The sequence below is a fragment of the Bos grunniens genome, chromosome 2 (assembly GCF_055505025.1).
Source record: "Bos grunniens cultivar Pamir isolate PY7600 chromosome 2, Bosgru_T2T1.0, whole genome shotgun sequence".
NCBI classification, from domain to species: Eukaryota; Metazoa; Chordata; class Mammalia; order Artiodactyla; family Bovidae; genus Bos; species Bos grunniens.
In genome coordinates, this window is record NC_141166.1 from 107,011,794 (window position 1) to 107,029,003 (window position 17,210).

A 17,210-nucleotide genomic window follows, 5' to 3' on the forward strand; every position below is an offset into this window, starting at 1 on the left:
GTGTCCAATTCTTTGTAATCCCATGGACAGTAGCCCATACCAGGCTCCTCTGACCTGGAATTTCCCAGGCAAGAATATTGGAGTGGTTTGCCATTTCCTGTTCCAGGAGATCTTCCCAACCAAGAGTTGAAACCCATATGTCTTGAGTCTCCTGCATTAGCAGGGGGATTCTTTACCACCGCACCACCTGGGGACCATAGCCGGAAAAAAGAAACTGTGAAAGGTGCAGATGACTTAGAACACCCTCTTACCCTATTAGACAGAACTGAGAATAGAAGCTACCCCCACTCCTACAAAACAAACACACCCACACACACCATCTTCTGATTATTAGATTTTTTTGGCATAATGCCTGAAAATTCATTCTTTGAAGATTCACATGGCATAACAAGCATTTTCATTTAAATATACAAATATTCATGACATAAGAGGTATAATATCAATTAAGTAAATTAAATTTATCCCAATTCTTCAGTGGCATGGGATAGAAATTTTGAATAAGACTATTTAAGGAGCTAAGCTTGGATTATGGAGTATTTTATGGGTAGGGTACAGGTGTAATTCTATCTTCTGGTCAAGAGAGTTAGCATAAGGAAAACCTGAGGCTTGAAAAGGGTGTGATTAACTGATAAGAGAATGAAGCATGGAGTGGGTGGAGTTTAAAGTCAATACATTTTAACATTTTCCCTAGAACCAATTTATACATTCTTGGTCAGAAAAATATAGGAAATGTTTTCTCCCTGGTCTTGTATCATACAAGTCCTAGAACTCAGGCTACTGAGAGCAGAGTCTTATTTCTGAGTATAGGAATTTGAACATTAGGAATTGCCATTTTGATGATTTCAGTGATTTTAAATATTTAGAACCTATGGTTATGTGTCAGTCTTGATAGACTAATACACCAATACACCTAATACAGACTAATGCACAGTGGCTCAGTCATCTCCGACTCTTTGCAGCCCCATGGACTGTAGCCCAACAGGTTCCTCTGCCCATGGAATTTTCCAGGCAAGGATACTAGAGCAGTTTGCCATTTCCTACTCCAGGGGATCTTCCCCACTCAGGGACTGAACCCATATCTCTTGTGTCTCCTGCACTGGCAGGTGGATTAGTTACCACTAGCGCCACCTGGGAAGCCCCTTTAGGAAACTAAATTATAAATTATAGAGAGGTGCATGTTACATGTTTAATAACTTAGTCAACTGAATGAAGCCCTATATAATTCTTAATATTCATGGAGCTTAATATTCAATAAATGACTTATACATTTGTTTTCCTATGAGTATTTTAAACATTGACCCCATTCTATGAGGTATAAGCATGCGCGCGCACACACACACACACACACACTAATTTAATCTTTCTATTAATCCCATGAAGTAAGTCTTATTCTTATCCTCATTTTATGTATTAGGAAATGAATCAGAGGAGGGTAAGTAAAAGCTAGCAAGTGGTGGGCTGGGATCTGAACTCAGTATGTCTGATTTCAGAACTAAAACTTTTAACTACTTCATGAGACCCCCTAGGAAGCAGCCCCTTTTCTCTGTTCCAAACATTGACTTTTTCTTTGACATTTATTATAAGTTTCTATTAGGATATATATGAGCATGAGTGCATGTGCACACACACAAACACATCTGCATGTGTATATTCCTTAGTCAAATTAATAAACTCTTTAAAATTAAAAGTGTATTTAATAGTATTATTTAGGTTAAGAGAAATTTAGCTTAATGTTAATATAATGATTAAAATAACTTATTTTTTCTTACCATTTCTAAGATGCTTTGGCTTTTCACATTCGTAGACCATTTCTTCTTCAGAGAGAACAATATCAACAGTACTACATTCAGATGAGCTCGACTGCTTTACTTTCTGAAAAGTAAGTCCCACCAAGAAAGTTGCCATTAAAGTTTCATTTACTCACTATAGCTAAAGTTTATGTCATTTTCAGGAAAAAGAAAAATTATGTACAGAAAAACTACTGTCAAAGTAAAAGACTTTATGCCAATTTCATGATTGATATTAAAATGCATACAGAGACTTCCCTGGTGGTTAAGACTCTGAGCTTCAAGGCAGGGTGCAGGGGTTCGATCCCTGGTCAGGGAATTAAGATCTCACGTGCCATGTGGCATGGACAAAAAGTAAAAACGAAATTAAAAATAAATTTTAAATGTATACATATCTCTGGGAGTCGAAATGTTTAAAGATATTTTAAAAATTAATTTAAGATAAAATAATTTTCACATTAAAATGAATATATAGTGAATAACACTGTTCTAAAAGATGTATAGGCTATCCCAAATTTCTGAAAAATCTAGCTAGAATATATAAAAAACTACAAATATTTTGTTCTACCTCTGTCTTTTGCACAATAAATGTCAAAGAAATAAAATTAGCAAGTTTTGTTTGCTTTAAGCCATATATTGTCAATTTTAAGACATTATACTGCTCTATTAAAAACATAAAATAGTCAGCAGGATATTACTTTTAAACAAACAAACCTTTTAAAAGGTTATTTGATTTCCCTTTGTATTCTCTTTATTATTGATAAAATAAGGTATAGCAATGCATTGATTTGGGAGTAGATAATAAATTAATAGTATGTAATATTCAAGCATACAATAATTGAAAATCATACACTATATATTTAAATGATTCATTAGAGTATTTAAAACCCTCACACATAAATTATTTGATATGATTTTCTCAAAATCCTGTATTTATTATTTTAAATTTATAAATAAATCAAAATTCAAAATTATAAACCATTTTAGTAAAAGATTACTTAGTGACCAATATATATGGCTACATTATGAAAAAAAGTGTTTCAAAATCTGATTTAAGTTTGATGTTATTTTTATGAAATTTATATAATTATATATTTGTACTAAAAGATAAAAGTTCAAATACCAAAGGAACAAGAACATGAATCTCTGAATGATCATACCACTTGTAATTTTTATATTTTATTCTTTGCTTTTTTAGATCAACATCCTAAATACTCTTGGGCTACATAATCTGGAAAGTGATTAATTAAATATATAATGAAATATATAAATGATAAAATCTTCTTTGAGTAGTTACTCAATCAAAAGAACCAAATAATTATGCATCTTAAGTAATAACTTCTAAAACTTCAACATTTACAGTTATATTAAGTTCCATCTTTCCTATATATTTCATATCTCAGACTTTCTAATGAGACTGACAAGAAGTTTTTCAGATTGACAAGAAGTTTATCGCAACATATAATGTGTTGCGATAAATAGCAATTTTACCCAGAAATGTATGGTAGCACATGCCTTATAATGTTGTTATAGTTTAAATAAAATCTGTGTGCAAAAGAAGAATGTTTTTCATTTCCTAATAATGCTATTAATTGAAGGAAAATGGACCTGACAAGATTAGGTATGATAAGGAGTGAAAATGTTTCTCTGAAACAAAGATGCCTTTACCAGAAACTAGAAGGGCTCTAGATAATTGAAACTTAATTCCTGTTAGAAGGGCAATTTGATAAGCTATTACAGAGAGCAGCTGATAAGGTAGAAGAGGTCTGGGAGATAAGATGGTGCCAGAGACTTTGAGGATCTGGAAAAAGACATTATCTTCCCTGCCCCATGCCAGTGAATGAAATAAAACAATTCTTTAGTGAAGTTCAATGGAAGTGGCTTACACTGCACGTGATCCCTGTAGATTAAATGGCAACTCCTACTAAGACACTGTGCTACTTGCAAATGAAGACAGTAAGACTGGATTCACTAAGGTATACATTTTTAAAGCTAAGTGAAAGGCAGTATCTGCCCTTCTTTAAAGGTGATCCTTTTTTTTTTTCCTTTGGGTTTCCTGGTGGCTCATTGTAGGCAGTAAAGAATCTGCCTACAATGCAGAAGATGTGGGTTCAATCCCTGAGTCAGGAAGATCCCCTGGAGAAGGAAATGGCAACCCACTCCAGGATTCTTGCCTGGAAAATCCAACAGACAGAGGAGACTGGTGTGTTACAATCCATGAGGCCACAAAGGAGTTTGACACGACTTAGTGTCTAAACAACAACAACAAATTGTTTACATTTACAACTGATGTTTCTTTTACCCTTTGGTCTTTAAGTCCAACTCAACTGCTGCTGCTGCTAAGTCACTTCAGTTGTGTCCGACTCTATGCGACCCCATAGACGGAAGCCCACCAAGCTGCCGTGTCCCTGGGATTCTCCAGGCAAGAACACTGGAGTGGGTTGCCATTCCTTCTCCAATGCGTGAAAGTGAAAAGTGAAAGTGAAGTCACTCAGTCGTGTCCAACTCTTAGCGACCCCATGGACTGCAGCCCACCAGGCTCCTCCATTCATGGGATTTTCCAGGCAAGAGTACTGGAGTGGGGTGCCATTGCCTTCTCCCATGTTATAATATATGTTGCAGAAATAAACTGACAAGAATCTTAAAATATTAGCAAGTAGGAAAATATCTGTATCTTAGCACTCTTCTAGTCCCATCTTATATTTTAAAGATGATAAAGCCTAGGACAGTTTAGTGACTTCTCCAGTAGTATGCATTAATTATAAAAATCTAGGTTTCTTCAATATGCTTTTTATCACCCCATTAACTGAAGATATCACAATTATGTTATCTAATGTTTGCTAAGTGCCTCCATATTTTAGACATTATTCTATGCACTATTGAACTATTTTTCTTAATCATTCTATCTCTTCTGAGAAATAGATACAATTTTATCCTCATTCACAGATGAAGAAACTTAGGAAGTTTAAGAAACTGGATCAGGAGCAGAAAATCAGGAGAAGAAGTGCTACAGCTAGGACTGAATGGATAATAATCTAACTTTGGAACTTCAGCATTGCTTCACTTCCTTGTCAATAGTGCCATCAATCAACAGTACAAAACCATAATGTTAAAACAACTTACCTCTTTGCTGCTTCCATCACCTGACTTGCTCTGAATCTCCTTATTGTCTGGATTTTCTATATCAGATTCTTCTGAAGCAATGGGTACAGTTTCTGAGACACTGGGACTGGGGATTAGTGACTGACTCTCATTTTCGGTCATTGTGTTTTTCTCTGTGCCGCTGCTTTTTTCCTTATCCTTGAGGAAATCTTGGGTGTTGCTCAATTCAGAGAGAGTATGGTCAGAAATATTCTCTTTAACATAGACGTCACTTATATTGTCCATTGTTTCCTCTAGAACATTTTGTTTTTTGCATACTATTTTAGAAAGCAGATAATTTATCCCTTTTTTAATTCTTGCCATTGCACGCTGGAGATTTTTTGCTTCTTCAGAGAATTCTTCAGTTGTTGCAGGCTTGTATGAACTAAATGAGATGATCAACGCCAGAAACAGGTAAAGTATCTGAATGAGGAAGTAAATGAAGCTAAATGCATCTCATTTTTTGTTTTCTTTCAAACAACAACAACAACAAATATTTTTAAAAAGCTGGCCTGCAATCTGAAAACAGCATACACACTATGATGCTCTTTAGGCTATTCAGTTCTTCCTCATCTACAGAGGATCAGTTGCTGTGTTAGGAATTTGGATAGCCAGAAGGTTACAATGTTCTATGAAATATCGTTTGTTTCTCCTTTACAGATGAAAACCACAAAGCTTACAGATGCCAAGTATCAAAGATCACAGAGTCTGAACTTAAGTCTGTCTTACTCCAGTTTGTTTTCTTTTCTACTAAGCCAGGCAGAGTCTCCCAAGGTGAGAAAATCAATTGCTACTCCAGGTGGCTGAATTCACGTCAACCTAACTCAGAAAGATATGAATGACATCTTCATGGGTACTGCAAATTCATGAGGACTCTCCTGGGGAGAGAGCTATCCCTAGTTTTGAAGTCCACATCTAATTTCCTTGTGATGTGCAAGCATAGGGTTTAGGTAGGTTAGTTGATTCTCTGTGGTAATAAATTTGGTCAAATAAGAAAGAGATGAGTAATGGAAGGATCACTCCTAATATACGCAAATTATTTTGAATTTGAAGATAGTGTGTATTTTAACCTTTACTATCACTGAGAAATAAGATCAAGCCACGTCCAATTTCCAGAGAATTAGATTTTAATTTTGTTTCTTTTTGTAGAGTATAAATTATAACTTTAGATTATAAGATTGAGATAATTAGAGATACACTGATTATTCTTTTAAAGTAATAATTTAGGCATTTTGTCCATTCTGGAAGTTTTCTCTCTTCTCTTCAAATATTTGAGCTTTTGGAAATTTAAATTACTTTATGCTTTACATATTATTTTTAAAGGGAAAATACAGTAGGAATTCTTACACTGACAATTTATGTGTACATAAAATAATTAAGTATATGGAGATCTGCAACATTCATTTGTTAAAATATCTTACAGAATTTTGGATCTATCTGAAGAGATGAATTCTCAAACACTCTGATAATTGCTGAGTTTCTCATGCACATATACACCTAGAATATTATGAAGTACCCACCAAATTGTGTTCATTTCTAATGGATTACCTTTAAATCTCAATAACGAAATCTTTTTATCTCTTAGGAATATAGAAAGCTCAAATAAGACTCACTTGGGGAAAAATAAAAATACTTTTGCAGATAATAAAGTCATAAAATAATCTTAACTGCAACCATAGTTTGGTGTGTAAAATAAAATGGAGGGTTTAACATTTGGCTCAGCATTGGAAATTTCTTACAGGCAAGATCTCCGGAACAACTAACATATATTTTCTATAACCTACAATGACAGAATCTCAATGGCTGAAAGACTGAACACTGAAAACCAATGACTGAATGTCAGTATGGCATCACCAATGCAACGGACATGAACCAAGGCAAACTTCAGGAGATGGTGAGGGACAGGGAGGCCTGGCATGCGGCAATCCGTGAGGTTGCAAAAAGTCTGACACGACTGGGCGACTGAAAAACAACACCTACAGACTAGTTTGATTGTTCTCCCACTAGTGTCCCATTTTGCTATCAAGGTTTATTTACACAGAATCTGGGCAGGGGCTCCACGGGCCTTGTAGAAACTACCTTATAACATCTCTATCATTCTCAAAGGACAAAGAGCAAGAACAAGCATAATTTCAGGGTGGTGGGTGTTTTCCCTTTGTTTGGTTAAGTATTGTTCACAGTGAGAAAAAAGAAAAGGGTGTTAATTAAGAATTTCATGACTATAAGCTTCATATGAGTCGGAACCATTTTTTCTCTTCAGTAGATAACTAGCACAATGCAAAGCACTAAGTACATGATAAAGTATGAAATATTTGTTGAAAAATCAATTAATTATGGAACTAACGAAGGATTTCTATGTCAGAATTTGGAGAGGAAAAATTATAATACAACAATTATATTTTTAAGAGCCTATGATCTAACATTTCTTATATCTTAGACATGTGTATACACACTCCCTATCACGCATATATACATATGCAATGAGTGTTAAAAGACTGAAAATTAAGTTGAAAATGCCGTGATGTAAAGAAAGAACTGTGTAACACTGTAAAATGCAACCACTTTCTGGGACATGTGATCCCTTCCTTCATGGAAGTTCTTCATGGAGGTTCTAGCTTAATAAGGAAGATAGACAAGTACAGGAACAATTAAACACAGTGTCAGTACGTACTTAGGACAGGAGTAGATCCAGGGTAAATAAAAGCAATGAGAAATGCACTGATACAATGGATTTTACTCTGTGATTTTTTTGTTCCCGTCTTTTGGGAGATCCGCTTGATCTCTGTGACTTAGGAGTAAAAAGTAAATATTGAGTCTCTTTTTTTCCCAATAAGAACAAATATATCTTATAAGCCATTTTTTTTTCCTGAGAATTATGAAAGTGAAAGTTGTTCAGTTATGTCTGACTCTTTGCAATCTCACGGACTACACAGTCCATGGAATTCTCCAGGCCAGAATATTGGAGTGGGAGGCTTTCCCTTCTTCAGGGGATCTTCCCAACCCAGAGATCAAAGCCAGGTCTCCTGCATTGCAGGCAGATTCTTTATCAGCTGAGCCACAAGGGAAGCCCTAGAAGAAGTATAAGATACTTCAATTAATGTAATCACTCCAATTACTGGAAATTTAGGAGTGAAAGTGTTTCCTCTTGGTTAATGTATGATAGTTTCAAAGATCAGTGGGTTTCAAAATTTGCTGCACAATTTAATCAAATTGGATTTTTTTTTTTAATCCTGATGACTAAGCTATATCCACATAACAATAAAATCGGAATCTCTGGGGATGAATCCAAGACATTAGTTTATTTTTATTAGTTCTCCAAGTAACTCCAATGTGCAGTCAAATTTGACAACCAGTGCTACATTTAAGTGCTTCTTAAAATTTAATGTGTACACAAATCACTTAGGGATATTGTTAAAATGTAGATTCCACTTTCACAGTTCTGGGATGGGGTCTGAGAGTCTACATTAATGACTGTCTCCCACATAAAACCAAAGCTACTTTGAGAAGCAGGTTATAACCAATGAAAATATGATGAACATCATGTATGCAATTTTTCAGCAGCCACATTAAAAGTATAAACAAAAACAGGTGAAATTAGCTTAACTAATCCATTTTATTCAACTAAGTGTATAAAAATATTATAATTAAAATGTTTTCACTTCAGTCATTTCCAACTCCTGATGGCGCCATGGACCGTAGCTCACCAGATTCCTCTGTCCATGGGATTTTCCAGGCAAGAATATTGGAGTGGGGTGCCATTTCCTTCTCCAGGGGATCTTTCCAACCCAGGGATTGAACCTGCATCTCTTGTGTCTCCTGCACTGGCAAGTGGATTCCTTATCACTAGTGCCACCTAGGAAGCACTTTCAATATAAGAATTATAAATGAAATCATTTACATTCTTTTTGGGGGGAGGGCAGGAGGAGAGGGGGACAACAGAGAATGAGATGGTTGGATGGCATCACTGACACAATGGACATGGGTTTGAGTGAACCCTGGGAATTGGTGATGGACAGGGAGGCCTGGCGCGGTGTGGTTCATGGGGTCGCAAAGAGTTGGACACGACTGAGCAACTGAACTGAACTGAACTGAAGACTTCAAATTCAGTGGGTATTTTACACTTATGCTATGCTAAGTCACTTCAGTCGTGTCCGACTCTGTGTGACCCCATAGACGGCAGCCCACCAGGCTCCTGCGTCCCTGGGATTCTCTAGGCAAGAACGATGGAGTGGGTTGCCATTTCCTTCTCCAATGCATGAAAGTGAAAAGTGAAGGTGAAGTCGCTCAGTCGTGTCTGACTCTTAGCAACCCCATGGATTGCAGCCTAACAGGCTCCTCCGTCCATGGGATTTTCCAAGCAAGAGTACTGGAGTGGGGTGCCATTTACACTTTTAACATATCTCAAAGTGGACCGCTCATATTTTAACTGATTAATGGCCACATGTGGCTAAAGGCCTCCATATCAGACAGCACAGTTGTAGACCACTGGCTTCCACAAGTCTACATTATGAAAATGCCAGACTACAATACATAAGTTTTTCAAGGAAAGTTTTAAAGCATGGATTACTTACCAATAATTTTCCAATTAAAATCACCATCATGTAAAAAGGAATACAACTGAATTGGCCTGCTACCTTAAAGCAATCCCATAAAGTTTCTATCCACTCTCCACAGAGAATCCGGAATACATTCAGGAAGGAATGGAAGAAATCATGCATGTGCCAGTGTGGAAGCTGACAGTCTTCATTTATGTTGCAGACATATTTTTTATATTTTGAACCATACAGGTTAAGGCCAACCACAGCAGAAAAGAATATAAAGGTGAACAACAGCAGGACCAAGTCTTTCAGGGCCACAATTGAGTTACAAAGAGTCAGCATCAGAATCTTAAATGTTGGCCAGTATCTTCCCAGTCTAAAAATTCGTAACTGATAGAGCAATGTAAAGACAACAAAAATAAGAAAAAAATGACAAAAACTCTAGTCACTATTAATTACACTGTACATTTACAATTTTTATTAGCATTATACACATAAACGTGTAGTCTCTAATGTAATATTCACTCGTGAGCATTATTAATACTAAGCACTGAAAATTCAGTTTATATACAATTTTTAATACACTTACATATTCTATAGTTTTTTACACTAAATTGAAGTATACTTTCTATTGATCTGTCAATTCCCTTTTTTTTTCAATATTATACTATTAATAATTACTCCATTTTGTTTTAATATCTGGTAAAGCAAGTATCCACTCTTTATTTTCTTTTTCCAAAATATATTGAATATTTTCCCACATTTCAACATATAGATGATATTGGAAAAGTCTCAAGGGTCCGTTGAAGTCCCTTGATAGCTCTATTGTATGCATGAGTGCTAAGTTACCTCAGTTGTGTCTGACTGTGACCCCATAGACTGTAGCCTTGCCAGACTCCTCTGTCCATGGGATTTCCAGACAAGAATACTATTGTGTATTTACCTTTAAAATTAACATGAGAGACCAAATGAAACATTCTAGGTTTAGTCTAAATATTTCACTTAATCACTAGATTTAAAAATTTTTATTCACATGGCACAAAATCACTTTAATATTTGAGTCATTTAAAATCCACATATTGTTTTTGTATGTGCTATACCTTCCCCAACTTTTTCTGGTATGTAGTTGGCTTTTGGGACTCAAGGGTTAGGACTTAATACTTATCCATGTAAAACTTAATCATCTGAGGTTCAATCTGTTACTAGTCTTTCAGATATTTTGATACAATCTTTTATTATATTGTCTGTATTTCCCAGTCTTGCTTCATTTATAAATTCAATAAATACAACTTTTATATTTTCCTCTTACTCATTAGATAAGCCTATGGATAAAGACAGGGTTCTGAAGAATTATTTGGATAAGATTAAATCTACCTAATTGTTCTCATTTCTGCTACATTTCTTCAACTTGTTAACAGAATAAGACAGTAGATTATTTATCAAATACCCAACATTTACATAAATATTATTCTAATAACATTATTTCTTTGCTTAGTTTTCTGATGTTTTTACTACGACCTACATTTTATGCATATATTGATTCTGACTTAATAACCTTCATAGCAACATTCTATTAGCCTGACAGTCCTTCTTTTATAAAATTTTCAAATTTACATTTAGATATACTCACCTGATTCTAATTCTTTAGTTACACATTGGCATTCAGCTTTTTGGACTCTGTATTACTCTGTTTCTCAAAACTGACCCAGTAATCCTGACCCTGCTTTATAGAACTATATCTCAAATTCACTGTATATATGGCTTGTTTCTTTTAATGCCTGGGCCAAACAGCATTAGAGACTACTTACTCTTTTCTGGGTTACTTTCTAAGCTTGTTATATATGAATTATTTCATTTAACAGTTCCAACATACCATCAGGATAGGTATTACTATTCTTCCCACTTTATGCCTGAGAAAACTGAAATGAATTTTTATAAAATAAAATTTAGGTCTTGTATTCTACTTACCACCCTGAATGATCGTAAAATAGCCAGTCCATGAACATTTGTTAGATAAAGCTCTGCTAAACCATGGAACACAATTAGGCTATCATAAATGTTCCAGCCTACTTGGAAATATCCATATGGATACATGGCAATTATTTTAAAAATCATTTCTGCTGTGAAAATTCCAATAAACACCTAAATAAAACAAAACACAGGGATAAGAATATGATTCCAATAGCTCTATCAGAACCCTCATACACAGAATAAATTTTCACTGTTACTTTCTTCATATTTTCTCCGTCAAAATATGATTAGTTTTGGAGTCTACATCACAAGGACAGGTTCATATATTTTGTTTGGCAATCTAATATCAAACATTGTATATAGAATCTTCAATTACTTTAATAAAAGCCATCTTGGAAGAAAACAAAAGAATATTTGAGGGTGAAAATCTTTTCATTTTGAATAGTTCCTTTGGGGATAAAGAGTACATATTCAGTTCAGTTAAGTTCAGTCGCTCAGTCGTGTCTGACTCTTTTCGACCCCATTAATTGCAGCATGTCAGGCCTCCCTGTCCATTACCAACTCCCGGAGTTCACTCAGACTCATGTCCATCGAATCAGTGATGCCATCCAGCCATCTCATCCTCTGTCGTCCCCTTCTCCTCCTGCCCCCAATCCCTCCCAGCATCAGAGTCTTTTCCAATGAGTCAACTCTTCGCATGAGGTGGCCCAAGTACTGGAGTTTCAGTTTTAGCATCATTCCTTCCAAAGAAATCCCAGGGCTGATCTTCAGAATGGACTGGTTGGATCTCCTTGCAGTCCAAGGGACTCTCAAGAGTGTTCTCCAACACCACAGTTCAAAAGCATCAATTCTTCAGTGCTCAGCTTTCTTCACAGTCCAACTCTCACATCCATACATGACCACAGGAAAAACCATAGCCCTGACTAGACGAACCTTTGTTGGCAAAGTAATGTCTCTGCTTTTGAATATGCTATCTAGGTTGGTCATAATTTTCCTTCCAAGGAGTAGGCGTCTTTTAATTTCATGGCTGCAGTCACCATCTGTAGTGATTTTGGAGCCCCCAAAAATAAAGTCTGACACGGTTTCCACTGTTTCCCCATCTATTTCCCATGAAGTCATGGGACCGGATGCCATGATCTTCGTTTTCTGAATGTTGAGCTTTAAGCCAACTTTTTCACTCTCCACTTTCACTTTCATCAAGAGGCTTTTGAGTTCCTCTTCACTTTCTGCCATAAGGGTGGTGTCATCTGCATATCTGAGGTTATTGATATTTCTCCCGGCAATCTTGATTCCAGCTTGTGTTTCTTCCAGTCCAGCGTTTCTCATGATGTACTCTGCATAGAAGTTAAATAAGCAGGGTGACAATATACAGTCTTGACGAACTCCTTTTCCTATTTGGAACCAGTCTGTTGTTCCATGTCCAGTTCTAACTGTTGCTTCCTGACCTGCATACAAATTTCTCAAGAGGCAGATCAGGTGGTCTGGTATTCACATCTCTTTCAGAATTTTCCACAGTTTATTGTGATCCACACAGTCAAAGGTTTTGGCATAGTCAATAAAGCAGAAATAGATGTTTTTCTGGAACTCTCTTGCTTTTTCCATATTAAGATATTTAATTTTTAAAAATATAAAAGGAAAATTTAAAAATATAGATGATCTAAAAAAAGGTAAACCTATGAAAACTGTCATTTGAAAACTATACTGGTAGAAATAACTAAATTATTGTTTTGGTAGCAAATAAATATATAGTTCAAAATTCATAACAACTGACAGTATTAATATCAAGCAACTGTGCTGTGCTGTGTTTAGTCGCTCAGTCATGTCTGACTCTTTGCGATCCCGTGGACTGTAGCCCGCCAGGCTCCTCTGTCCATAGGGATTCTCAAGGCAAAAGTACTGCAGTGGGTTGCCATGTCCTCTTACAGGGGATCTAAACCCAGGTATCCAGCATTGCAGGAGGATTCTTCACCATCTGAGCCACCAGAAAAGCCTACTATTCCTGTTGTTTAATTACAAGCAACTAAACAACAGCAATAAAAGCAAACAAAATTGAATAATATAGATTGAACAAAATTGATTGAATAGGACTTGTTTTTAAACTCATGTAAATCTTTTTCTTTTGCCTTTTTTTACATGGAAAAAAAAAAAAAACAGGTGAATTTCTAAAATACCTTGCCAGAAAGATAAGCTCCAGTCTAAGGCAGCTTCAGTTGTAACAGGATTCAAAATTCAAGTGGCAGTGAAGTACTTTTTCACTGTTACTCTTTTATTTCACCTCTGCCCTTGTGATCTAGGGGCTACCATATTAAGACAGCGGATATTTGAGATGGGAGAGGAAATAAATAATTTCTATTTAACTTGACTGCATTGCAGCTAGCTAGAAATCTTAAATTTAAACAGACTCTAGGTAGAAATCTCGGAGAAGGCTATGGCACCACACTCCAGTACTCTTGCCTGGAAAAATCCCATGGACGGAGGAGCCTGGTAGGCTGCAGTCCATGGGGTCGCTAAGAGTCGGGAACAACTGAGCGACTTCACTTTCACTTTTCACTTTCCTGCATTGGAGAAGGAAATGGCAACCCACTCCAGTGTTCTTGCCTGGAGAATCCCAGGGACCGGGAAGCCTGGTGGGCTGCCGTCTATGGGGTCGCATAGAGTCGGACACGACTGAAGTGACTTAGCAGCAGCAGCAGCAGCAGCAGCTAGAAATCTATTCAAAGATAAGAACATTTACAAAGGAGGGCTTGGAGAGGTAAGGAAGCATGAAAACAATACTTCATTTAATACTCATACAATGTATTTGCAACATTTTGGAGTTATAAAGTAAAATAATGAGGATAACGGTGACTAAAGAAAAGCTGAAATTGCAGGAGAAAATAACTTACAATGAGAGCCTTACCACGTTTCCAATGCTGAGAATATTGCTGGTTTCCAGACTCATTGGATAGTGTTCCAAGGCCAAAAAATGTATGTTTAGAATAATGCATATGGTAAGGAAAAGATCGGTAAATGGGTCCATTATAATCCTGTGAACAAACTCTTTCAGTTTTAACCAACAGGGAGAACAATCCCAGATCAAGAAAGTTTTAGCAAATTTATACCAACAAAATGGGCATCTCTGCCTGGATTTTTTAAGCTCTGAAACTGAAAGAACAGAAAATTATACATGAGTTAATTGTTTATGTAAGCATTAAGCATCTAATTAGTAGAAAATTTTGCATGCAAAGGGAGGTTATAACGTAGACTTCTGATTTTGAAATAGCAAACAGAAATATTTTGAATTAATGAAAATCAGAGCAAAGTAAATTTCCTCTATTTTGCTCATGCTTGCTGAGTTAGACAAATGAAAATGAAAAAATTATGTACTAGAATTAAAATATAGAAGTACTTCTCAAGAAAAACTAATATGGAATATAACAGAGTACCATGTGTATAATTTTAGATTTATATGCTTTACAAAATAATGTCTTTCAATATTGTCTATAATAATGATTACTGGTTATATACATATTACATAGAGACAAGTATAAAAAGAGCCTTAAGATGTTAATGTTATATACCCCAACCTGTATTTTTAGTTAAAATGCTCATGTCACTTTAAGTGTTAAAGAAAATTCCTTGGCAGTTTTTGGTGGCCTTTTCCAGTGTTTAAAACATTATGCTTATGAAATTTGGAACTGTTAACCCTAATAGTCTCAGGTTCTTCCTTAAATTTTAGTTATTATCAAGTAAAATTCTGAAGAAACTGGAGGGTTTCTTGAAAGTGAGTTATACGAATGATACCTTTCATCACGTCTAAATATTTTTTACTTTACCTTCTTTATGGCTGATAGTAGCATCATCCAACACATCCAAAGAAGTAATCATGGAAGTTGATGATCTTTTCTTCATTTCTATTTGTATGGTCTTGGTCTAAAAAGAAATTTGATGAGTCTAATTCTGGCTTCTCCCTTTTGTAGATTCAAGACTAGAGTTATAAGAAGGTTTATAACCTACTTAAAAATGCCAATTCTTACTTACCAAAACCTTTCTGGGTTCCATAATTTGCCACTTTTTACACTATAGGTACTTTTTTTTTTTTTGGCTGTGTGGATGAGAGATCTTAGTGCCCCAACCAGGGATCAAACCATCGCACTTGCAGTGGAAGCACATGTCCTAACCACTAGACTCTCAGGGAAGTCCCACCATATGTACTATTAAACCGACTTAGGATTGTTTGGAAAATATATCTGCATTACTTGTAAGTCAACCAAATCACGTTATACTATGAGGTCAACTATAAAAGGAGTAAACTAGAGAATGTTAGTGCTATTACCCATATTTGACAAAGAATTCAATGTCCAGTTTAGAATTATTGTGGAACATCCAGTTGGCAGATATGCTACTGAATATTAACACTTTACATTTCTCTAACACCTTATATTTTTAAGGTGTTGCTGCTGCTAAGTCACTTCAGTCGTGTCCAACTCTGTGTGACCCCCATAGACAGCAGCCCACCAGGCTCCCCCATCCCTGGGATTCTCCAGGCAAGAACACTGGAGTGGGTTGCCATTTCCTTCTCCAATGCAGGAAAGTGAAAAGTGAAAGTGAAGTCGCTCAGTCGTGTCCGAGTCTTAGTGACCCCATGGACTGTAGCCTACCAGGCTCCTCTGTCCATGGATTTTCCAAGCAAGAGTACTGGAGTGGGGTGCCATTGCCTTCTCCGTTTTAAGGTGTTACTTGAAGATATGTTAACTATGACTTCATAAACTCTCTTGATTAAATCAAATTATTTGGTGTTGAAATGATAAAATATGTCTCATGTAATATTGGGTAACAGAATGAATTTTAAAGGATGGGTCTGATTAGAATACACATAATAATCCCAAAAAGAAATCATTTCTTTCTGTCCCTCTTGTCTCTTGTATAATGGTTTTAAGACATCCTGTTTGGCTGATACAGTTACAAAGTTTAAAAGAACCCTTGCACTGGAAAGGCATTCAAAACTCTCAGGTTTTGATGTAGGTGTTACAAGTTCTACACATTCATGATTATCACAAGTATGGCCCCAGAGGTTTCTAGTGATCATGAGTAAATTTTGTTTTTGAATTTAAACTGTAAGTAACTGACAAGGGGTGGATGATATTGCACCATAGAACTCCCAAGGATTTTTACATTCAGCACACATAAAGAATAATAATATTTGTATGTTTGTTAATTTGGTAAATAGGTGAGCTTAATAGGTGAAATAGTGTGTGTTAGCCACGCAGGTGTGTCTGACTTTTTGTGACCCCAGAGACTGTAGCCCACCAGGCTCCTCTGTCCGTGGAATTATCCAGGCAGGAATAATGGAGTGGGAAGCCATTGCCTTCTCCAGGGGATCTTCCTGACCCAGGGATGAAACCCGGGTCTCCCTCATTGCAGGCAGATTTCTTTGCCATCTTAGTCACCAGTGAATAAACTTACATAAGTGATGTACCTTTTGAATAAGGATAACTGGCATGGGCACTGAGGGAATTAATGGTTGAGGTTCACTGATAACCCAGAACACCCTGGCTGGCAGGCTCTGCTGTGGTCTATCTGAAGTCCCAGAAGAGAGATCAAGGAAATCATCAAATTCGTCTCACTCGGTATCAGTCAAGTTCCCCGTAATTTCAAAAATACTAGAGCTCAAAGAGGTAAAATCCAACTCCACTACATACTGAGTTCCATCAGAAAAATGACAGGTTCTTTAAGTCTACAGATCTCTGTTGCCTCACTTTTTTCTTAATTGAAAAAATAAGCAAAAGCTCAG

The 17,210-nt window shown here is 36.2% G+C and overlaps 1 protein-coding gene across 3 annotated transcripts in view; it reads right to left on the minus strand.

Annotated features, from left to right (window-relative positions):
* SCN7A (sodium voltage-gated channel alpha subunit 7) overlaps positions 1-17,210 on the minus strand; it is an 85,077-nt gene that overhangs the window by 22,489 nt on the left and 45,378 nt on the right. For all 3 annotated transcript variants that reach the window (XM_086370812.1, XM_086370806.1, XM_086370801.1), the window contains exons 11-16: positions 15,253-15,349; positions 14,337-14,581; positions 11,435-11,608; positions 9,500-9,856; positions 4,911-5,351; positions 1,770-1,872 (exon numbers count right to left, since the gene is read on the minus strand). In XM_086370812.1, the coding sequence (XP_086226938.1) occupies positions 1,770-1,872; positions 4,911-5,351; positions 9,500-9,856; positions 11,435-11,608; positions 14,337-14,581; positions 15,253-15,349 (1,417 nt within the window). The remainder of the gene's footprint in view (positions 1-1,769; positions 1,873-4,910; positions 5,352-9,499; positions 9,857-11,434; positions 11,609-14,336; positions 14,582-15,252; positions 15,350-17,210) is intronic.